The sequence below is a fragment of the Scyliorhinus torazame genome, chromosome 8, assembly GCF_047496885.1.
Source record: "Scyliorhinus torazame isolate Kashiwa2021f chromosome 8, sScyTor2.1, whole genome shotgun sequence".
Lineage (NCBI taxonomy): Eukaryota > Metazoa > Chordata > Chondrichthyes > Carcharhiniformes > Scyliorhinidae > Scyliorhinus > Scyliorhinus torazame.
In genome coordinates this window covers 261,683,389-261,708,632 of record NC_092714.1, presented here as the reverse complement: position 1 = coordinate 261,708,632, position 25,244 = coordinate 261,683,389, and the positions used below count along the sequence as shown (strand labels likewise).

Genomic DNA, 25,244 nt, shown 5'->3' with positions numbered 1-25,244 from the left:
TGAGGCAGAAGGTTGTGAGATGCATAGAGAAAGATGCAAGGCAGTGAAGGTGTTATAGGGAGGGAGAGATGTGAGCTGTTCCTGGTGAGAAACTAAGAGAAATGTCCCTCCGGGAAGAAAATCTTTTCACCGGGGCGGCACGGTGCCACAGTGGTTAGCACTGGTGCCTCACAGCGCCAGGGACCCGGGTTCAATTCTGGCCTTGGGTGACTGTGTGGAGTTTGCACTTTCTCCCCGTGACAGCGTGGGTTTCCTCCGGGTGCTCGGTTTCCTCCCACAGTCCAAAGATGCGCAGGTTAGGTGGATTGGCCATGCTAAAAAGAAATTGCCCTTTTGTGTCCAGGGGTGTGCAGGTTAGGTGGAGTTACTGGGATCGGGTTTGGGCCTGGGTAGGGTGCTCTTTCAGAGGATCGGTGCAGACTTGATGGGCCGAATGGTCTTATGCACTGTCGGCATTCTATATATTCACCATGTTCAAAATTGCTTCACTGCTAAAAAATTACATTTCAGGAATCTTAATTGTTCGAATGTGAGAAACAACCAATTTATGCATGTCAAGGTCCCGCAAATATCAATGTGATAAAACTTCTTTATTACCTTTAACTTATTAAAATATCCCAAGATGTCTCACAGAAGCTTTGTAAAGCAGTATCTATCTGACACCATGGAACGTAAGGCAATATAAGACTTACAAACAGAAAATGCTGGAAATGCTCAGCAAGTCAAGAAGTATTTGTGGAGTTAGTAAAACAAAGCTCATATTTCAGGTTGATAAAATTATCCCAATCTGCTTCCAAAATTAAATGTCCAGAATTCCTTTGCAGATCCTTACCCGATGGAGTGCTCGAATCTATTGTGTGAAGCCCCCGGAAACACAAAGTACGCTCCACCGAGTTGCTTGATAAAGCGAAGTCGCTGGAACTGTGGTGTGTCAATGATTCGGATGAGAAGTGGGTGCATCTCAATGTGTCCATGGATTGGGTCATTGAAAATCTATAGAAAAATTGAAAGGTGTCTTCCCACATCACATGACAGGATTACAAATGTCAACATGTGCATTACATTCCTGACCCTCTTTATCATAATTAATGATTAATTTGCAGGCATTCAATCATGAAATTATTGGTACTCATCAACTCCCAACACAACACAAGAACAAAACTTTTGAGTTACATCAAGTCAACGCAAACTCAGGTCATTCGACCTAATTAATCTGTGCTGTGGTAATGTTCCAGGCAAGCATCCACCCATTCCGTTCTTTCCCCTTCTCTCTCATGTACTACTGGGTTCTCCTTCAAGGCATCCAAGCTGTTTCATTCTATAAGCCCTTGTGGTGGAGTATTTCACATTTTTGGGGTAATTAATTTTCTCCTGAATTCTCGACTGTATTTAGTACTGACTATCTTATTTCATGGCTCTTGGTTTTTGGATCCCACACAACTTTCTATCGAACCATTCCATACTCTTAAAGACCTCTACCAAGTCACCTCCCAACTTTATCTTTTCTAGCCAAATTACATGCCTTTCATCTTTCCTGCCAGGTATAACATCTCAGTTCTGGTATTTTCTTTGCAAATCATTTTTGTATCTTCACCAATGTCTCTGTACCTCTTTTGTAATTTGAAAATTCACACAGTACTCTAAGTGGGCACGAACCAAGGTTTGATGCAATTTTTCAATTCAATCACAAATGAATTACAGTGTGTGGCTTATTATGTTCTTATTCAGCTGTGTCTCAACTTTCAGTGTATCTGATCACACAGGCGATCACCATGTAATTGGCAATGGGCAGACATAGATCATGTAATCATTGGACTATCTTCTTCAACAGAGAACAACAGAAAAAAAAAATGAAATGAAAATCGCTTATTGTCACAAGTAGGCTTCAAATGAAGTTACTGTGAAAAGCCCCTAGTCGCCACATTCCGGCGCCTGTTCAGGGAGGCTGGTACGGGAATTGAACAGTGCTGCTGGCCTGCCTTGGTCTGCTTTAAAAGCCAGCTATTTAGCCCTGTGCTAAACCAGCCCATCTAGAAAGATGCAGTGTCATAGTTTCTTAATTCATCCCCACCACCTCCTCCATCATTTATTGTTTTTTCCACTTGGTAACCTATTCCAAACTCTCAACATTGCTGTGAGCCAGACAGATGGCTGTTACCCAGAGATTACTCGATTTTCCCTTGAATCGATTCTTCGATTTCCCCTGCTGATGGGCAGCACGGTAGCATAGTGGTTAGCACAGTTGCTTCACAGCTCCAGGATCCCAGGTTCGATTCCCCGCTGCGTCCCTGTCTGTGCGGAGTCTGCACGTTCTCCCCGTGTCTGCGTGGGTTTCCTCTGGGTGCTCTGGTTTCCTCCCACAGTGCAAAGATGTGCGGGTTAGGTGGATTGGCCATGCTAAATTGCCCTTCGTGTCCACAAAATGTTAAATGGGGGTTACTGGGTTACGGGGATAGGGTAGATATGTGGGCTTCAGTAAGGTGCTCTTTTTGTAAGGGCCAGTGCAGACCCGATGGGCCGAATAGTCTCCTTCTGCACTGTAAATTCTATGATTCCATGAACTGAATTCTCCTACCTTTGCTTCATGGGCCATTTTGATTGTTCTCCACAAGTGCTGGAAAGAGGAATATAAAGCAAGAACTTCAGGCATCATCTCATAATCAATTCTTGCTTACAAAAGAAGAAAAGCTGATACTTGGCAAAGCATACCCCACAGTAAATTGGCCACAGCCCCTGTGAGCTTTGCCCTTCCTCATCCGCAACCCTCAAAACACACTACCCCGAGTGACTGACAGGAGACAATGGGAGTGAAATCTAGGTTCACCGTATTACAAGACATCTCAGCCGCAATAGAGTGAATATTGCACTTGCATCCCTTCATAGAGGGAGGCCATTCAGCCAGTTTCATCAAAGTGGGTTACGCCCAGACAGATGAATCAAAAGAAGGAACAGCCAAGATGAATCTCCCTCCATGCCGGAGCGTGGCGACTCTCTGCCAGCCTCTCTCATACAAACCCTCTTCTTACATCTCCTATGACTGTCCTATTCTCTTAAAATTTTATTCTCACAGACTATCACTAACCTTTCTCTTTTCATTGTGTACCTTGTGTTGCCCTATTTTCTTTTCATGTACTAAATGATCTGTTTGAGCTGTACGCAGAAAAATACTTTTCATTGTACCTCGGTACACGTGACAATAATCCAATCCAATCCAATCCAACCCTTACGGCTGTCCAGAGATGAGCTTCTCTTTTAAAAGTGCCATCTTCCATACATCACAAGATGACGGGGAAATGGGAGCCTGTGTAAAAATGCAGCCTTATGAGGGTACTTAGAATGATTATTATTGCAGGAATCAAATGACTCGAAGCTTGTTATGAGTGATATTAATCTGCAAACATCCCCCCGCCCCGCCTCATGGACTGTTCATTGACTCCTGGCAGGTGTAGTGACACAGCTAATCGCAAAAAATAATTTTTGCTGCTGTAAATAAGGGAGGAAAATAATGAGGCTTCTCGTTGTTCAGAGGGATATCTTAGCTCGGCACGGTAGCACAGTGGTTAGCACCGTTGCTTCTCAGCGCCAGGGTCCCAGGTTCGATTCCCGCTTGGGTCATTGTCTGTGCGGAGTCTGCACGTTCTCCCTGTGTCTGCGTAGGTTTCCTCCCACAGTCCAAAGACGTGCAGGTTAGGTGGATTGGCCATGCTAAATTGCCCTTAGTGTCCAAAAAAGGTTAGGTGGGGATACTGGGTTACGGGGATAGGGTGGAGGTGTGTGTTTAGGTAGGGTGCCCTTTCCAAGGGATGGTGCCGACTTGATGGGCTGGATGGCCTCCTTCCGCACTGTAAATTCTATGATTCTTTGAAATGTCTGTGGAGTGCTGAGAATGTGTGATATCTGTTAAGATATTATCAAGGGTGGCACTGTGGCACAGTGGTTAGCACTGCTGCCTCATGACGCTGAGGACCTAGCTTCGATCCTGGCCCCGGGTCACTGTCCGTGTGCAGTTTGCACATTCTCCTCGTGTCTGCGTGCAGGTCAGTGGATTGACCACACTAAATTGCCATTTAATTGAAAAAACAGAATTGGGCACTTTAAATTTATTTATTTTTAAAGATATGATCAAATATAACTCCTTTTACTATTATTTAATATTAAAATTGCAATGTATTATTATTGCTCATCTATAGTTCTATTCCTGCTTTGTTAAAATTAGGAAAAAGGAAATGTCCAAATCTAAATTTGAAATAACAGAAATCTGGTCACCTTCAATTTTCAGTCGTGGCAGCAACCATGAAACAACTCACTTTGACAAAACTTTCCGAACCCACAACCTCTACCATCTAGAAGGACAAGGGCAATGATGACTGGGAACATAGCCACTTGTAATTGCCCTCCAAGCCACACATTACCCTGATTTGGAAATATATCGACGTTACTTCATTGTCGCTGGGTCAATATCCTGGAGCTCCCTCCCTAACAGCACTGTGGGTGTACCTACACCACATGGACTGCAGCGGTTCAAGAAGGCTGAGGACCTGGGTTCAATCCGGCCCTAGGTCACTGACCGCGTGGAGTTTGCACATTCTCCCCATGTTTGTATGGACCTCACCCCCACAAACCCAAAGATGTGCAGGGTAGGTGGATTGGCCATGCTAAATTGTCCCTTAATTGGAAAAGAAAAGTAATTCGGTACTCTAAATTTCTAAACACAAAAGAAAAACATTAATTTCCCTAAAATAGGAAAAGCGAGAAACTCTTTCTGATCACCTTGTCAGACTAGCACAAATAAAGATGATCAATGACAGGCGCATAGTGAAACAAACAATGAACAAACAAGCAAAGCTCAGTTTAGCCCATCAGCTAATAATTTAACGGTGTCTCAGGAAATAGGGAATTTAAGTAGAGATATAGGACTGGAATTGTTTCGTGGCACTGCACTTTAGAATACATACAGTGCAGAAGGAAGCCCGTCAGCCCAGCAAGTCTGCACCAATCCTCTGAAAGAGCACCTTACCTGGCCCATTCCCACAGCCTATCCACAGTAGCACAGTGGTTAGCACAGTTGCTTCACAGCTCCAGGGTCCCAGGTTTGATTCCCAGCTCGGGTCACTGTCTGTGCAGAGTCTGCACGTTCTCGCCGTGTCTGCGTGGGTTTCCTCCGGATGCTCCTGTTTCCTCCCACAGTCCAAAGATGTGCAGGTTAGGTGGATTGGCCGTGCTAAGTTGCCCTTCGTGTCCAAAAAGGTTAAGTAGGGTTACGGATGTGGGCTTAAGTGGGATGCTATTTCCAAGTGTCAGTGCAGACTCGATGGGCCGAATGGCCTCCTTCTGCACTGTAAATTCTATGATCCCTGTCACCCCACCTAACCAGCACATCTTTGAACACTAAGAGGCAATTTACCATGAACAATCCACCTCACCTGCACATCTTTGGACTGTGGGAGAAACCGGAGCACCCGGAGGAAACCCACGCAGACACGGGAAGAACGTGCAAACTACACACAGACAGTCACCCAAGTGCGGAATTGAACTGGCTCTATGAGGTAGCAGGTGCTGTCCGCTGTGCCACCATGCATGAAGGAACAGCAGACGACAGGTAGAAAGAATATTGTTTACCGTGACTAAAGATATAGAAATAGAACAGTAAATGGAAGAGATTTAATTGCAAGCACGATAATTTTTCTTTTTGCAAAGGGTCCTAAGTAACTTAGTGATTGAAACAGAGACTGCATCAATAGGTAAAACATAGTTAGGTCGTAGTTTGGTGGAAGGTGTTACAAAAGGGAATGAAAACAGGGCAGAAACATGGGATTAGGACTACTGTTTGTGCCGAGACGGAACACCGACTGTCTGTAATCCGTGTTATAACTTTAACATTACTGTACGTGTTAACAGCAACATGATGAATCCATAGAATCCCTACAGTGCAGAAGGAGGCCATTCAGCCCGTCGAGACTGTACCGACCCTCCAAAAGAGCACCACACCAGGCCCACTCCCCAACCCCATACCTGTAATCTGGTGGAAAGTTCTGAATTAATTATCTTTTTTAATCCTTTTTTTATATGTCCTACTGTCACTAAATTGGGTGGCACAGTGGTTAGCGCTGCTGCCTCACAGCGCCAGGGACCCGTATTCAATTCCTGCTGAGGGTGACTGTGTGGAGTCCGTACGTTCTCGCCGTGTCTGTGTGGGTTTCCTCAGGGTGCTCCGGTTTACCCAACATTCCAAAGATGTCCAGGTTCGTTGGGTTGGCCATGATAAATTACCCCTTAATGTTCAAGAGATTAGGTGGGCTTATTGGGTTACGGGGATAAGGTGGGTTGTGGGCCTAGGTAGGATGTTCTTTAAGAGGGTCGGTGCAGACTCGATAGGCCGAATGGCCTCCTTCTGCACGCTAGTGATTCCATGATTTTATAAGGGCCTATTGATTCTCTACAGTGTATTATGGGACAAAGGCATGAAAGTGCATAGTTTGGCATCGGGGGCATAAAGTACATGGAGGTTGGGTGGGGTCAAAACTTGGCACAGGGGCAGGCGGTGGACCTTTTAAACTCACTTCTTTAATGGTCACCTCATGCAGACTAGTGTTCAGAACTCCTCTGAGGGGCTGTGAGCTATGATCCTTTTAAAACCTGGCCCAGCTCCATGAAATTTGCGGACATACATATCCCCCAATGCAACCGGCCAGGTCACGAGTGTCAGGATTGGGCTCGTGACTGGACCCAGCCCGTACACTTTAAAAGGCACTCCGAAAAATCAGTCTGGGAATGGGGTCAGGAATCCCGGAATCAAGGCCCGCCTGTCACTTTTCAAAGCTAAAAGCAATACACAAATAGATCTGGAACTCTGAAATAAAAAACGAAAAAGATGGATGAACGCAGCTGGTCTTGCAGCATCTGTTAATAGAGAAAAAGAGTTAACGTTTCGAATCTGTGCGACTCTTCTACAGAACTGAAGAGAGGTAGAAATATGCTGAATTATTCAGTTGGAGAATGAGGGTGGGGAGGTGAGACAAAGTAGAAGGTCAGACCTAGGCCAGAGCTAAGGAGAGTCATAGAATCATTGAGGTTTACAACATGGAAACAGGGCCCTGCAGCCCAACTTGTCCATGCTGCCCAGTTGTTATCACTGAGCTAGTCCCAATTGCACTTGGCCCATATTCCTCTATACCCATCTTACCCATATAAAACTGTCTAAATGCTTTTTAAAAGACAAAATGGTACCCGCCTCTACCACTGCCTCTGGCAGTTCGTTCCAGACACTCACCACCCTCTGTGTGAAAGAATTGCCCCTTTGAACCCTTTTGTATTTCTCCCCTATCACCTTGAACCTATGCCTTCTAGTTTTAGACTCCCCTATCTTTGGGAAAAGAAATTGACTATCTATCTTATGTGTGCCCCTCATTATTTTTTAGACCTCTATAAGATCACCCCTAAGCCTCCTATACTCCAGGGAAAAAAGTCCCAGTCTATCCAGCATCTGCTTATAACTCAAACCATCAAGTTTCGGTAGCATCCTAGTAAATATTTTCTGCATCAAGATAGATAAATCCCCGGGACCTGATGAAATGTATCCCAGGACATTGTGGGAGGCGGGGGAGGAAATTGCCGGCCCCTAGCTGAGATATTTGAGTCATCGGCAGCCACAGGAGAGGTGCCTGAAGATTGGAGGGTAGCAAATGTTGTGCTCTTGTTTAAGAAGGGCTGTAGCGATAAGCCTGGGAACTACAGATCGGTTAGCCTTACTTCTGTAGTGGGTAAGTTATTGGAAGGTATTCTGAGGGACAGGATCTACAGGCATTTAGACAGGCAAAGGCTAATTAGGGAAAGTCAGCATGGCTTTGTAAGGGGAAAGTCATGTCTCACGAATTTGATTGAGATTTTTGAAGGGGTAACCAAGAAGGTAGATGAGGGCAGTGCAGTCGACATTGTCTACATGGACTTTAGCAAGGCCTTTGACTAGGTACCGCATGGTAGATTGTTGCAAAAGGTTAAGTCTCACAGAATCCAGAGCGAGGTAGCCAATTGGATACAAAATTGGCTTGGTGATCGAAGCCAAAGGGTGGTTGTGGAGGGTTGTTTTTCAAACTGGAGGCCTGTGACCAGCGGTGTGTCTCAGGGTCGGTGCTGGGTCCACTGTTATTTGTTATATATTAACGATTTGGATCAGAATGTAGGAGGCATGGTTAGTAAGTTTGAAGATGACACCAAATTGGTGGTATAGTGGATAGTGAAGAATGTTATGTAAGATTGCAACAGGATCTTGACCAATTGGGCCAGTGGGCCGATGAATGGCAGATGGAGTTTAATTTAGATAAATGTGAGGTGATGCATTTTGGTAGATCAATCAGGGCAGGACCTACTCAGTTAATGGTAGGGAGTTGGAAGAGTTACAGAATAAAGAGATCTAGGGGTACAGGTTCATAGCTCCTTGAAGGTGGAGTCACAGGTGGACAGGGTGGTGAAGAAGGCATTCAGCATGCTAGGTTTTATTGGTCAGAATATTGAATACCGGAATTGGGCCGTCTTGTTGAAGTTGTACAAGACATTGGTAAGGCCACAGATGGAATACTGTGTTCAGTTCTGGTCACCCTATTATAGGAAGGATATTGTTAAACTAGAAAGAGTGCAGAAGAGATTTACGAGGATGCTACCAGGATTTGATGGTCTGAGTTATAAGGAGAGGCTGGATACACTGGGACCTTTTTCCCTGGAACGTAGGAGGCTTAGGGGTGATCTTATAGAGTTCTATAAAATAATGAGGAGCATAGATAAGGTAGATAGTCAACAACTTTTCCCAAAGGTAGAGGAGTCTAGAACTAGAGGGCATAGGTTTAAGGTGAGAGGGGGGAGATACAAATGAGGCCAGATGGGAAATTTCTTCACACAGAGGGTGGTGAGCATCTGGAATGGGCTGCCAGAGGCAGTGGTAGAGGCGGGTACAATATTTTCCTTTAAAAAACAGTTAGGGCAGCACGGTGGCATAGTGGTTAGCACTGCTGCCTATGGCGCTGAGGACACAGGTTCGATCCCGGTCACTGTCCGCGTGGAGTTTGCACATTCTCCCCGTGTCTGCGTGCGTTTCACCCCCACAACCCAAAGATGTGCAGGGTAGATGGATTGGCCACACTAAATTGGCCCTTAATTGGAAAAAAACAATTGGGTACTCTAAATTTATTATTTTTTTAAACAGTTACATGGACAGGGTGAGTATAAGGGATATGGACCAAATGCAGGCAAGTGGGACTAGCTTAGTGATAGTAACTGGGAGGCATGGACAAGCTTGGCCGATGGGCCTGTTTCCATACTGTAAACATCTATGAGTCTATGACTCTATACATTCTTTCTAGTTTAATAATACCCTTTCTATATTAGGGTGACCAGATCTGTGCACAGTGTTCCAAGTGTGGCCTTACTAACGACTTGTACAATTTCAACAAGACATCACAACTCCTCTATTCAATGTTCTGACCAATGAAACGAAGCATGCCAAATGCCTTCTTCACCACCCTGTCCACCTGTGACTCCACCTTCAAGGAGCTATGAACCTGAGTCCTAGATCTCTTTGTTCTATAACTCTCCCCAACTCCCTGCCATTAACTGAGTAGGTCCTGCCCTGATTCGATCTACCAAAGTGCATCACCTCACATTTATCTAAATTAAACTCTGTCTGCCATTCCTCGGCCGACTGGCCTAATTGATCAAGATCCCGTTGCAATCCTAGATAACCTTTTTCACTGTCCACTATGCCATCAATCTTGGTGCCCTTTGCAAACTTACTAACAATGCCTCCTAAATTCCCATCCAAATCATTAATATAAATAACAAATAACAGTGGACCATTCACTGGTCCCACTAGTCACAAGCCTCCAGTTTGAAAAACAACCCTCTACAAGCACTCTTTGTCTTCTGTCGTCAATCCAATTTTGTATCCAATTGGCTACCTCACCCTGGATCCCGTGAGATTTAACCTTATGCAGTAAACTACCATGCAGTACTTTGTCATGGATGGCACGGTAGCACAGTGGTTAGCATTGTTGCTTCATAACGCCAGGGTCCCAGGTTCGATTCCCGGCTTGGGTTACTGTCTGTGTGGAGTCTGCACGTTCTCCCCGTGTCTGGTTTCTGGGTGCTCTGGTTTCCTTCCACAGGTCTCGAAAGACGTGTTTGTTAGGTGAATTGGACATTCTGAATTCTCCCTCAGTGTACCCGAACAAGTGCTGACTAGGGGATTTTCACAGTAATTTTATTGCAGTGTAAGCCTACAAGTAAGCCTACTTGTGAAAATAATAATGATTATTATGATTGTCAAAGGTACCGAGATTGACAAAGATATCATGGACACAAGACAAAGGGAGTATCAATGGTGGCATCAAGGACTAAAGAGGCTATTGATAGCAGCATTAAGGTAAGATAGCAGAATGTGTTAATAAAAGTACAAGTGCTCAGTGAAAGCAAAACATTAAAACAAGGGACGGGGGCCCAATTGGGGGGAGGGGCGGAGTTGTACTGGGACAAACAAGGGAACAAAAAACAAAAAGGGGGTTGAGATGTAGACTGAACTTTCTCCTCCGTTAAGAGCCGCAGCTTGTTCTATTTTTCCCATTGAGGTATAATCAATTTTGCAGCTTCTCAAGTACCTCTATACTATTTATATAACAGGGAGGCCAGAACAGTTCGCACTAATCCAGGTGTGATCCAGTAAATGTCCATACAAGTTTATTGCATTGACTTGAGAGACAGACACTTACACCATTGGTTGACTACGGCTACTGAACAACAAAATATTACCTTTAATTTGTACTGGTTTTGACTGTGAATAATACAGTTAAACTGGTCTGCTAGACACGCCTGCTAGAGTTACGGGATTTCAGTGTGAAAGGAGTCAAAGAAAAGTATCCTACGTGTTGCACAATAGTATTACCCAAGTAACGAGTTCACAATATACAAAGCACATTTAATATGCTATTAGCACTATTAACAGCAACTATAAAAGCAAATCATAGACTGGGAGTTCCGCAGTAAACAACTTCTTGAATCCCCAAAGCCTGTCCACCATCTACAAGGCACAAGTCGGGAGTGTAATGGAATGCCTCTCCACTTACCTTGATGAGTGCAGCTCCAACAACACTCAAGGAGCCCAACACTACGCAGGACAAAGCAGCCCCGCTTGATTGCTCCCACTTCCACAAACATTCACTCCCTCCACCACCGACACAGTAGCAGCCGTGTGTACCATCTATTAGATGCACTGCAAGAACTGACCAATGTTTCTTTAGCAGCACCTTCCAACCTCCCTTCTAACACCTAGAAGGACAAGGTCAGCAGACACTTGGGAAAACCACCACTTGGAGGTTCCCCTCCAAGTCACACACCATCCTGACTTGGAAGTATATCACTGTTCCTTCACAATCGCCAGGTCAAAATCCTGGAACTCCCTCCCAACAGCACAGTGGATGTACCTTCACCCCAGGGATAGCACCGGTTCAAGAAGGCAGCTCACCACCACCTTCTCAAGGGGCAATTAGAACATAGAACATTACAGCGCAGTACAGGCCCTTCGGCCTCAATGTTGCGCCGACCTGTGAAACCACTCTAAAGCCCATCTAAACTATTGCCTTATCGTCCATATGTCTATCCAATGACCATTTGAATGCCCTTAGTGTTGGCGAGTCCACTACTGTTGCAGGCAGGGCATTCCACGCTCTTACTACTCTCTGAGCAAAGAACCTACCTCTGACATCTGTCCTATATCTATCTCCCCTCAATTTAAAGCTATGTCCCCTCGTGCTAGACATCACCATCCGAGGAAAAAGGCTCTCACTGTCCACCCTATCCAATCCTCTGATCATCTTGTATGCCTCAATTAAGTCACCTCTTAACCTTCTTCTCTCTAACGAAAACAGCCTCAAGTCCCTCAGCCTTTCCTCATAAGATCTTCCCTCCATACCAGGCAACATTCTGGTAAATCTCCTCTGCACCCTTTCCAATGCTTCCACATCCTCCCTATAATGCGGTGACCAGAATTGCACGCAATACTCTAAATGCGGCCGCACCAGAGTTTTGTATAGCTGCAACATGACCTCATGGCTCCGAAACTCAATCCCTCTACCAATAAAAGCTAACACACCGTACGCCTTCTTAACAACCCTCTCAACCTGAGTGGCAACTTTCAGGGATCTATGTACATGGACACCGAGATCTCTCTGCTCATCCACACTACCAAGAATCTTACCATTAGACCAGTACTCTGTCTTCATGTTATTCCTTCCAAAATGAATCACCTCACACTTTTCTGCATTAAACTCCATTTGCCACCTCTCAGCCCAGCGCTGAAGCTTATCTATGTCCCTCTGTAACTTGTAACATCCTTCCGTACTGTCCACAACTCCACCGACTTTAGTGTCATCTGCAAATTTACTCACCCATCCTTCTACGCCCTCCTCCAGGTCATTTATAAAAATGACAAACAGCAGTGGCCCCAAAACAGATCCTTGTTGTACACTACTAGTAACTGGACTCCAGTCTGAACATTTCCCATCAACCACCACCCTTTGTCTTCTTCCAGCTAGCCAATTTCTGATCCAAATCACCCTGAATCCCATGCCTCCGTATTTTCTGCAGTAGCCTACCGTGCGGAACCTTATCAAACGCTTTACTGAAATCCATATACACCACATCAACTGCTTTACCCTCATCCACCTGTTTGGTCACCTTCTCAAAGAACTCAATAAGGTTTGTGAGGCACGACCTACCCTTCACAAAACTGTGTTGACTATCTCTAATCAAATTATTTTTTTCCAGATGATTATACAAAGTATCTCTTAAAAACCTTTCCAAGACTTTGCCCACAACAGAAGTAAGGCTCACTGGTCTATAGTTACCGGGGTTGTCTCTACTCCCCTTCTTGAACAAGGGGGACAACATTTGCTATCCTCCAGTCTTCTGGCACTATTCCTGTAGACAAAGATGACTTAAAGGTCAAAGCCAAAGGCTCAGCAATCTCCTCCCTACCTTCCCAGAGTATCCTAGGATAAATTCCATCCGGCCCAGGGGACTTATCTATTTTCACACTTCCAAAATTGCTAACACCTCCTCCTTATGAACCTCAAGCCCTTCTAGTCTAGTAGCCTGAATCTCAGTATTCTCCTCGACAACATTGTCTTTTCCTGCGTGAATACTGACGAAAAATATTCATTTAGCACCTCTCCTATCTCCTCGGACTCCACGCACAACTTCCCACTACTGTCCTTGCCTGGCCCTACTCTTACCCTAGTCATTCTTTTATTCCTGACATATCTATAGAAAGCTTTAGGGGTATCCTGGATCCTACCTGCCAAAGACTTCTCATGTCCCCTCCTGGCTCTTCTTAGCTCTCTCTTTAGGTCCTTCCTAGCTAACTTGTAACTCTCGAGCGCCCTAACTGAACTTTCATGTCTCATCATTACATAAGCCTCCTTCTTCCTCTTGACAAGTGTTTCGACTGCTTTAGTAAACCACGGTTCCCTCGCTCGACCACTTCCTCCCTGCCTGACAGGTACATACTTATCAAGGACACGCAGTTGCTGTTCCTTGAACAAGCTCCACATTTTCATTGTGCCCATCCCGTGCAGTTTTCCTCTCCATCCGATGCATCCTACGTCTTGCCTCATCGCATCATAATTGCCTTTTCCGCAGATATAACTCTTGCCCTGCGGTATATACCTATCCCTTTCCATCACTAAAGTAAACGTAATCGAATTGTGGTCACTATCACCAAAGTGCTCACCTACCTCCAAATCTAACACCTGTCCTGGTTCATTACCCAGTACCAAATCCAAAATGGCCTTGCCTCTCGTTGGCCTATCTACATACTGTGTCAGGAAACCCTCCTGCACACATTGGACAAAAACGGACCCATCTAAAGTTAACGAACTATAGCGTTTCCAGTCAATATTTGGAAAGTTAAAGTCCCCCCTAACAACTACCCTGTTGCTTTCGCTCCTATCCAGAATCATCTTTGCAATGCTTTCCTCTACATCTCGGGAACTTTTCGGAGGCCTATAGAAAAGCCCTAACAGGGTGACCTCTCCTTTCCTGTTTCTAACCTCTGCCCATACTACCTCAGTAGACGAGTCCTCATCAAACGTCCTTTCTGCCACCGTAATACTGTCCTTGACTAACAATGCCACCCCTCCCCCTCTTTTACCACCTTCCCTGAGCTTACTGAAATTTCTAAACCCCAGCACCTGCAACAACCATTCCTGTCCCTGCTCTATCCATGTCTCCAAAATGGCCACAACATCGAAGTCCCAGATACCAACCCATGCCGCAAGTTCACCCACCTTATTCCGGATGCTCCTGGCATTGAAGACACACTTTAAACCACTTACCTGCCTGCCGGTACACTCCTGCAACTTTGAAACCTTACTCATGACCTCACTACTCTCAACCTCCTGTATACTGGAGCTACAATTCAGGTTCCCAATCCCCTGCTGAACTAGTTTAAACCCTCCCGAAGAGCATTAGCAAATTTCCCCCCCCCCCCCAGGATATTGGTACCCCTCTGGTCCAGGTGTAGACCATCCCATTTGTAGAGGTCCCACCGACCCCAGAATGAGCCCCAATTATCCAGAAATCTGAAATCCTCCCTCCTGCACCATCCCTGTAGCCACATGTTCAAATCCTCTCTCTCCCTATTCCTCATCTCACTAGCACGTGGCACGGGTAACAACCCAGAGATAACTCTGTTTGTCCTAGATCTAAGTTTCCACCCTAGCTCCCTGAATTCCTGCCTTACATCCCTATCCCTTTTCCTACCTATGTCATTGGTACCTATGTGGACCACAACTTGGGGCTGCTCCCCCTCCCCCTTAAGAATCCTGAAAACACGATCCGAGACATCACGGACCCTGGCACATGGGAGGCAACACACCAACCGCGAGTCTCTCTCATTCCCACAGAATCTCCTATCTATCCCCCTAACTATGTAGTCTCCAATGACTAATGCTCTACTCCTCGCCCCCCTTCCCTTCTGAGCAACAGGGACAGACTCTGTGCCAGAGACCTGTACCCCATGGCTTACCCCTGGTAAGTCCCCCCCCCCCAACAGTATCCAAAGCGGTATACTTGTTACTAAGGGGAACGACCACAGGGGATCCCTGTACTGACTGCTTCCTCCCAGCCCCTCTCACCGTCACCCATCTATCTTCATTCTTCGGAGTAAATACATCCCTGCAGCTTCTATCTATAACCACCTCTGCCTCCCGAATGATCCGAAGTTCATCCAGCTCCAGCTCCAGTTCCCTAATGCGGTTTCTGAGGAGCTGGAGATGGGTGCACTTCCCACAAATGAAATCAGCAGGGACACTGACGGCGTCCCTCACCACAAACATTCTGGGATGGATAATAAATGATTAGCCGAAGATGTCCACATCCGATGAAAATAGTTCAAAAAATAAATAAGCTAAGAGTAATCACAATGTAATGAAATTAAAATTATTTAGGACTCCACAAATCATCCAAGAACATCTCTTACACCCTTTGCAAGAACATTTCTGAAACAAGGTTGATAAAAACCAATAGAACACAATGTGATTTTGGATGTGATTAAGTGGCCAAAATGAAATAGCAATGGTATATCTCAGAGGAAATGCATCTCTTCTTGATGCATTTTGCTTTAAACAAATGTAGGGAGTAAAATTGCAAGGTAAAAGAATGAGGCTAATCTGAGAGTTCTCTAAAATGCCGACCCAAGAATGGATCGAATGGGCTAGTTTGTGTTGCGACCTTCTATCATTCTTCTACTTACTTTGGCACAAATTCACGAACTCTTCACACAGAAAACTTCCTCCACGTCCCAGTCCTGGTAATTGGATGGTACCGCTGCTCTCTGAACGCAATGAAGTTTCACTCTCCGTCTCTCCCTCCACTCACTCTGTCTCTGTCCCTCTCCACTGACAGCCCTCCCACTCTGTCTGTTTCTCTCCACTGTCAGCTCACTCTCACTCCGCTGACAGCTTTCTCTCGCTCTCACTGACTCGCTGTCTGTTCCCTCTCCGCTGACAGTTCTCCCTCTCTCACTGATTCTGACTTTCTGGCTCTTCTCTCCCTACCCGCTGACAGCTGCCTCTGTCTCTCTGACAGCTCAGCGGGTGCTAAAATATCCTAGGAATCGGACCGCCTTTCGCCGCTGATTGATCGATTGTATCCATTCTCACTGCCAATCAAATCCTGAGTCCAGCAGAGAACTTACAGTGAAGGAAGAGGCCTTTCGGCCCAGCAGGTTCCTGCTGGTATTAATCTTTCTATTTCTTTGCCGACATCACTTCCAGTCAATCTTTTTGACTAAGACTGATCACTTGTCCTAATATCTCCTTGCCTGTCGAACTTTGCTCAAGCTTTTGTGAAGTGACTTGAGACTTTTTACAACAATAAAGGTGCTAGACAATTTCAAGCTGTTGTAAACTATTTTATATGTCAGTACAATGCAGAAGATAGCCATTTATAAAAACTATCCAATCAATCCCCGTCCTCTGTCCGTTCCCCTGGGGCGGGATTCTGCGACCCGCGCCGGGTCGGAGAATCGCCAATGGGCCGCGCGAATCGCACCACGCCGCCCCGACGCCGGCACACGATTCTCCGCGGAGCGGAGATTCGGCGCCATTGGCGTCGTTGGCGCGGCGCCGGTCGCGGGCCACTCTACGCGGCCGGCCCACCAATTCTCCAGCCCGGATTGGCCGAGCGGCCGTAAGAATAGAGCCGAGTCCCGCCGGCGCCGTTCTAACCTGCTCTGGGCCGGCGGGACCTCGCCGTGTAAGGTTCGGGTGGCGGCCTTTGGGGGGGTGGGAGGTCCGACCTAAGTGGCTGGGGGACTCCTTTCCTATGCGCCGGCCCCTGTAGCCCTGCGCCATGTTGCGTCGGGGCTGGCGCATTGAAGGAGGCCACTGCGCATGCTCCAGCGCCGTGCTGGCCCTCTGGTGGGGCCAGAATTAGTCGTGGGAGAGGCCCGTTCACACTGTCGTAAAACGCGACTGCGTTTACGACGGTGTGGACACTCTGCCACGGGATTGGAGAATCCTGCCCCTAATTCCTGCAAATATCCCTCCATCCAACCTTCTTTTGAAAGTTACTGTTGAATTTACTAATCAGGCAGTGCATTCCAGATCATGAACTGATCGAATCACAGAATGGAATAATCAAATGGTTACAGCTGTAGAAGTATTAATTGCAATAACTAGTGACCTGGGACCAACAACAATAAAGATTTATTGATAATACTGATCGGGACTTACATGCTGTGTGCCTACCCACACCCAGAGGAGAACTCGCTAGCTCCCGACATATAATCTCGATTGTGCAAGCGCCACCCCAGCGTCCATATGACCACCCGGCCAACATCTTCCCATCTTTTTTTTTTTTACTAATATTTTATTGAGGTATTTGAAAAATTTTTATAACAGTGACATAAACAATGACATCAACATGGTAAAATAAACATTTCCCCCCCCAGCCCAATCTTCACGCACCTCAACCATACAACAACAATCCGCCCCCCACCCCCACACCTTGGAATACTGCATCTGCTGACATTTTAATTTTCCCCGGGAAGGTCGACGAAAGGCTGCCACATCCAGGTGAACCCGACCATTGACCCTCTTAAGGCGAACTTTGTTTTCTCGAGACTGAGAAACCCAGCCACGTCACTAACCCAGGTCTCTACACTCAGGAGCTTTGAGTCCCCCCACATTAACAAGATCCGTCTCCGGGCTACCAGGGAGGCAAAGGCCAAGACGTCAGCCTCTTTCGCCCCCTGAACCCCCGGATCTTCCGGCACTCCAAAGATCGCTACCTCCGAACTCGGCACCACCTGTGTTTTTAGCACCGTGGACATTGCCTGAGCAAAATCCTGCCAAAACCCTCCAAGCTTCCGGCATGCCCAAAACATGTGGACATGATTTACTGAGTTTCCCGTGCACCTCGCACGCCTGTCCTCAACCCCGAAAAACCTGCTCATCCTAGCCGCTGTCATGTGTGCCCGGTGGACTACCTTAAATTGTATCAGGCTAAGTCTGGCGCACGATGAGGAGGTATTAACCCTGCTTAGGGCATCCGCCCATAGACCCGCCTCTATCTCTCCTCCTAGCTCGTCCTCCCACTTGCCCTTAAGCTCCTCCACCGGTGTTTCCTCCGCCTCCGAAAGCTCCTGGTAAATATCCGATACCTTCCCCTCTCCCACCCAGGTACTGGAGACTACTCTATCCTGTATCCCCCGAGGCGGCAGCAGCGGAAAGGCTGCTCAGGAAGTCTCGCACCTGCAAATACCTAAAACCATTCCTGCTGGCAATTTGAATTTATCCACCAAGGCTTTCAAGCTGGGAATGCTCCAGTCTATAAATAGATCCCCCATCCTTCCAATTCCTGCCCTCTGCCAACTCCGGAACCCGCCATCTAGCCTACCCGGTACAAACCTGTGGTTATTATAAATCGGGGTCCAAATTGATGCTCCGTCCACTCTCTTATATATATCCTCCATTGCCCCCAGATCCTCAGACCCACTACTACCATTGGACTTGTGGAGTATCGGGCCAGCGAGAACGGCAGAGGTGCCGTTACCAGTGCTCCCATACTGGTGTCTTTACATGACGCCGCCTCCATCCGCTCCCATGCCGACCCCTCACCCACTACCCACTTCCTAATCATGGCTATATTAGCTGCCCAGTAGTAGTTGCAGAAGTTTTACTATAGAATTTAATATGCCAGGTTAGTTTCCTCTCATATTCATTCACCCCCTCCCCCATTTTATTAACTATTTGATGGCCCTTTGCTGTTTACTAGGAGACTCCCAGTCCTCAGAGCTGGAATTCTCTGGCTGCTGGGTTCTCTTTCCCTGCCGGCAGCGACCACCCCCCCCCCACCCCCCGTCCGCGGGTTTCCCGCTTCAATAGGAAGTCCCATTGATAAAGAGCGGGAGTAGAGAACCCATCACCAGCTGACGGCGAGCCGCCGAGAAACACATGGCTGGGGCACCGGAGAATTCTGCTTCTGATTTACGATTATTCTTTGCAATATCATAAGCCATTTCTTCAAATATAATGTCGGCCAAGAATTCTCCTGCCATTTGCTGGTGACGGGATTCTCCAGTCCTGCCAGCAGCGCACCCCTGTCTGTTGGTTTCCTGGAAAGCACCTTTGCCACCCCCACCCAGAACCCCTGCAGTGCCGGACATGACCAAAACATGTGGGTGTGGTTTGCTGGGCTTCTCGAGCATCTCCCACACCTATCCTCTACCCCGAAAAATTTACTGAGCCTTGCTCCAGTCATATGCGCCCTGTGCAAAACCTTGAACTGTATCAGGCTTAGCCTGGCGCACGAGGACGACGAGTTTGCCCGACGTAGGGCATCAGCCCACAGCCCCTCCTCAATCTCTTCCCCCAGCTCATCTTCCCATTTCCCCTTCAGCTCATCCACCATGATCTCCCCCTCGTCCCTCATTTCCCTGTATATATCCGACACCCTACCATCCCCCACCCATGTCCCTGAGATCACTATATCTTGAATCTCCTGCGTCGGGAGCTGCGGGAATTCCCTCACCTGTTGCCTCGCAAATGCCCTCAGTTGCATGTACCGAAATGCATTCCCTTGGGGCAACCCATATTTTTCCGTCAGCGCTCCCAGACTCGCAAACGTCCCGTCTACGAACAGATCTCTCAGTTGCACGATCCCAGCTCTCTGCCATGCTCCAAATCCCCCATCTATTCTCCCCGGGACAAACCTATGATTATTTCTTATCGGGGACCGCACCGAGGCTCCCGTCCTTCCCCTATGTCGTCTCCACTGCCCCCAAATTTTTAGCGTTGCCAGCACCACTGGACTTGTGGTGTATTTCTTCGGGGAGAACGGCAACGGTGCCGTCCCCAGTGCTTGTAGGCTGGTTCCTTTGCAGGACGCCATCTCCAATCTCTTCCACGCCGCTCCCTCCCCTTCTCCCATCCACTTACACACCATTGAGATATTGGCGGCCCAGTAGTATTCACTTAGGCTCGGTAGTGCCAGCCCCCCCCCTATCCCTGCTACGCTGCAAGAACCCCCTCCTCACTCTTGGGGTCTTCCCGGCCCACACAAAACTCATGACACTTTTCTCAATTTTCTTGAAAAAAGCCTTCGTGACCATCACCGGAAGGCACTGAAACACAAAAAGGAATCTCGGGAGGACTACCATTTTGACTGCCTGCACCCTACCCACCAGTGACAGGGGCACCATGTCCCATCTCTAAAAATCCTCCTCCATCTGTTCCACCAATCTTGTTAAATTAAGCCTATGTAAGGTTCCCCAACTCCTGGCTATCTGAATCCCTAAGTACCGGAAATCTCTTGTTACCTTCCTCAGCGGTAAATCATCTATTCCCCTGCTCTGCTCCCCCGGATGCACCACAAACAACTCACTCTTCCCCATATTCAATTTGTACCCCGAAAATTCCCCAAACACCCTGAGTGTCTGCATTATCTCAGGCATCCCCTCCACTGGGTCTGCAACATACAGCAATAAATCATCTGCATACAAAGATACCCGGTGTTCTTCTCCTCCCCTGAGTACTCCCCTCCACTTCCTGGAGCCCCTCAGTGCTATGGCCAGGGGCTCAATCGCCAATGCAAACAGTAACGGAGACAGGGGACACCCCTGCCTCGTCCCTCTATGAAGACGGAAGTAGTCAGACCTCTGCCTGTTCGTGACCACACTCGCCACCGGGGCCCTATACAGCAGCTGTACCCATCCAATAAACCCTTCTCCAAAACCAAATCTCCTCAGCACCTCCCACAGATAATCCCACTCCACTCTGTCGAATGCTTTCTCGGCGTCCATCGCCACCACTATCTCCGCCACCCCCTCTGGTGGGGGCATCATCATTACCCCTAGCAACCTCCGTATGTTCGTGTTCAGCTGTCTCCCCTTAACGAACCCAGTTTGATCCTCGTGGACCACCCCCGGGACACAGTCCTCTTCCTCATCGCCATCACCTTGGCCAGGAGCTTAGCATCTACATTTAAAAGGGAAATGGGCCTGTAGGACCCACACTGCAGCGGGTCTTTTTCCTTCTTCAAAAGGAGCGATATCGTCGCCTCCGACATAGTCGGGGGCAACTGCCCCCTTTCCCTGGCCTCATTAAAGGTTCTCGTCAAAAGCGGGGCCAGTAGGTCCATATATTTCCTATAAAATTCCACCGGGAATCCATCCGGTCCCGGGGCCTTCCCCGCATGCATGCTCCCAATCCCTTTTACCACCTCCTCCATCTCAATCTGTGCTCCCAGTCCCGCCCTTTCCTGCTCCTCCACCTTCGGGAATTCCAGCTGATCCAGGAAACACCTCATTCCCTCCTTCTCTTCCGGGGGCTGAGCCTTATATAACCTCGCAGAGAATGCCTTGAACACCCCGTTCACTCTCTCCGCTCCCCGTTCCATCTCTCCCTCCTCATCTCTCACCCCACCTATCTCCCTCGCTGCTCCCCTCTTCCTCAATTGGTGGGCCAGTAGCCAACTCGCCTTCTCTTCATACTCATACTGTACACCCTGTGCCCTCCTCCACTGTGCCCCTGCCTTACCCGTGGTCAGCAGGTCAAATTCCACATGTAACCTTTGTCTTTCCCTGTACAGTCCCTCCTCCGGTGCCTCTGCATATTGCCTGTCCACCCTCAAAAGTTCTTTCAACAATCGCTCCCTTTCTTTACCCTCTTGCTTCCCTTTATGTGCCCTTATGGATATCTGTTCCCCTCTGACCACTGCCTTCAAAGCCTCCCAGACCACTCCCACCTGAACCTCCCCATTGTCATTAAGCTCCAAGTACCTTTCAATACACCCCCTCACCCTTAAACATACCCCCTCATCCGCCAATAAGCCCATATCCATTCTCCAGAGTGGGTGCTGTTCTTTTTCCTCTCCTACTCCAGGTCTACCCAATGTGGAGCGTGGTCCGAAATGGCTATGGCCGTATATTCCGTCCCTGTCACCTTCGGAATCAGTGCCCTTCCCAAGACAAAAAAGTCTATCCGTGAGTATACTTTGTGAACATGGGAGAAAAATGAGAACTCCTTACTCCTAGGCCTACTAAATCTCCAGGGGTCTACCCCTCCCATCTGCTTCATGAAGTCCTTGAGCACCCTGGCCGCTGCCGGCCTCCTCCCGGTCCTGGACCTCGACCGGTCCAGCCCTGGATCAAGCACCGTATTGAAGTCTCCCCTCATTACCAACTTTCCCGTCTCCAGGTCCGGGATACGTCCCAACATACGCCTCATAAAATTTGCATCATCCCAGTTCGGGGCGTATACGTTCACCAGAACCACCGCCTCCCCTTGCAATCTGCCACTCACCATCACATATCTACCCCCACTATCCGCCACTATGGTCTTTGCCTCAAACAGTACCCGTTTCCCCACTAAGATAGCCACCCCCCTATTCTTCGCATCTAAACCCGAATGAAACACCTGTCCCACCCATCCTTTACGTAGTCTGACCTGGTCTATCAGTTTCAGATGTGTCTCCTGCAACATAACCACATCTGCCTTTAATTTCTTTAGGTGTGCGAGTACCCGTGCCCTTTTAATCGGCCCGTTCAGCCCTCTCACGTTCCACGTGATCAGCTAGGTTGGGGGGCTATTTACCCCCACCCCCCTTGTCGACTAGGCATCCCCTTTTTTAACCCAGCTCCTCACCCGGTTCCCACGTACCCGTATATCCCCCCGACGGTGCCCTCCCGCCTCGACCACCCCATCCCATAACAGCTCCCCCTTCTCCTTAGCAGCAGCAACCCAGTTAACCCCCCCCTCCGCTAGATCCCCCTCTAGCGTAGTTGCACCCCCCATGTTGCTCCCAGAAGTCAGCAAACTCTGGCTGACCTCGGCTTCCCCCCTTGTCCTCGGCGCCCACTGTGCGAGGCCCCCTCCTTCCTGCGTCCCTGTTCCCGCCATAATTACCATAGCGCGGGAACAAAGCCCGCGTTTCCCACTCGGCCCTGCCCCTAATGGCCGGCGCCCACAGTTCCTCATGCTCCCCCCCCCCCCCCCCCAACATGGGGAAGAGAGAAAAGTTACAGGATCACAAAATTAACAAATTGAAAAATCATCCCCCCCTCCCCTCCCCTTCCCCTTCCTCACCCCACATAATCACCCCACCACTTTGTCCCAAAAGCTCTTTCTCTCGCCAGACTATTCCAGCTTCTCGTCCAGAATGAATGTCCACGTCTCTTCTGCCGTCTCAAAGTAGTGGTGCTTCCCTTCGTGTGTGACCCACAATCTCGCCGGTTGCAACATTCCAAACTGGACCTTCTTTTTGTGAAGCACCGCCTTAGCCCGATTGAAACTTGCCCTCCTTCTCGCCACCTCCGCACTCCAATCCTGGTATACGCGGATCACCGCGTTCTCCCACCTACAGCTCCGAGTTTTCTTCGCCCATCTGAGAACCGTCTCTCTGTCATTGTAGCGGAGAAACCTCACCACTATAGCTCGAGGTATTTCTCCAGCCTTTGGTCTTCGCGCCAGAACTCGATAAGCTCCCTCCACCTCCAAAGGGCCCGTCGGGGCCTCCGATCCCATTAGCGAGTGAAGCATCGTGCTCACATATGTCCCGATGTCCGCCCCATAACCCACAGCCCCTCCTCAATCTCTTCCCCCAGCTCGTCTTCCCATTAAACACATTAAAGAAGCCATCCCCTATGGACAAGCGCTTCGTATACACAGGATCTGCTCAGACGAGGAGGAGCGTAACAGACATCTACAGACGTTGAAAGATGCCCTCGTACGAACGGGGTATGGCACTCGACTCATCGATCGACAGTTCCAATGCGCCACAGCGAAAAACCGGACCGTCCTCCTCAGAAGACAAACATGGGACACAACCGACAGAATACCCTTCATCGTCCAGTACTTCCCCGGAGCGGAGAAACTACGTCATCTTCTTCACAGCCTTCAACACGTCATTGATGACGATGAACATCTTGCCAAGGTCATTCCCACCCCCCCACTACTTGCCTTCAAACAACCGCGCAACCTCAAACGAACCATTGTTTGCAGCAAACTAACCAGTCTTCAGAACAGTGACCACGACACCACACAACCCTGCCATGGCAATCTCTGCAAGACGTGCCAGATCATCGACATGGATACCACTATTACACGTGAGAACACCACCCACCAGGTACGCGGTACATACTTGTGCGACTCGGCCAACGTTGTCTACCTCATACGCTGCAGGAAAGGATGTCCCGAAGCGTGGTACATTGGCGAGACCATGCAGACGCTGCGACAACGAATGAACGGACATCGCGCAACAATCACCAGGCAGGAATGTTCCCTTCCAGTCGGGGAACACTTCAGCAGTCAAGGGCATTCAGCCTCTGATCTCCGGGTAAGCGTTCTCCAAGGCGGCCTTCAGGACCCGCGACAACGCAGAATCGCCGAGCAGAAACTTATAGCCAAGTTCCGCACACATGAGTGCGGCCTCAACCGGGACCTGGGATTCATGTCGCATTACATTCATCCCCCACCATCTGGCCTGCAAAATCCTACCAACTGTCCTGGCTTGGTACAATTCACACCTCTTTAACCTGGGGTTACCCCATCTCTGGATCTGTAAAGATTTAATCACCTGCTAATGCTCGCATTCCTAGCATTGTTTGGCATCTTTGAATTTGTCTATATATGTGTTTCTGGAACAGACCTCTTCATTCACCTGAGGAAGGAGCAGCGCTCCGAAAGCTAGTGACATCGAAACAAACCTGTTGGACTTTAACCTGGTGTTGTAAGACTTCGTACTGTGCTCACCCCAGTCCAACGCCGGCATCTCCACATCATGAATATATTTATGATTGGGATGGACAGACTTTTGATCTGTCAGGAAATTACAGGATGTGGGGAGTGGGTGGGAAATGGAGTGGAAGCCCAGACTGCCATGATCATAGTAAATGGGGAATTAGGCTCAACAGGGCATGTGATCTACTGCTCCTATTTCTCATGTTCTTATTCCTAATCTCTACCCAAACTGATTCTACTTCCTGATCCTTCTGACCTGAGATCCTTTCTCACTAATCTCCTTAATTCATCCTTTACTATCCGAGCTCCCCATCTTCCTTTCCCAGTATACTTGCCTTTTTGAAATGTAATGAGCTCGGAATATTTATTTCCCAACCTTGGACATCTTGTAACCATGTCTCTGTATCGGCAATCAGATCTAAACAAATTATCTTTATTTGTGCCATTATTTCACCTATCATA

The 25,244-nt window shown here is 48.0% G+C and overlaps 1 protein-coding gene across 1 annotated transcript in view; it reads right to left on the bottom strand.

Moving 5' to 3' along the window:
* LOC140428584 (deoxynucleoside triphosphate triphosphohydrolase SAMHD1-like) overlaps nucleotides 1-16,104 on the bottom strand; it is a 119,404-nt gene extending 103,300 nt beyond the window's left edge. Inside the window, exons 1-3 of the mRNA XM_072515222.1 lie at nucleotides 15,794-16,104; nucleotides 2,576-2,614; nucleotides 833-993 (exon numbers count right to left, since the gene is read on the bottom strand). Coding sequence (XP_072371323.1) covers nucleotides 833-993; nucleotides 2,576-2,593 — 179 coding nt within the window. The 5' untranslated portion in view covers nucleotides 2,594-2,614; nucleotides 15,794-16,104. The remainder of the gene's footprint in view (nucleotides 1-832; nucleotides 994-2,575; nucleotides 2,615-15,793) is intronic.
* Nucleotides 16,105-25,244: the final 9,140 nt, after the last annotated feature.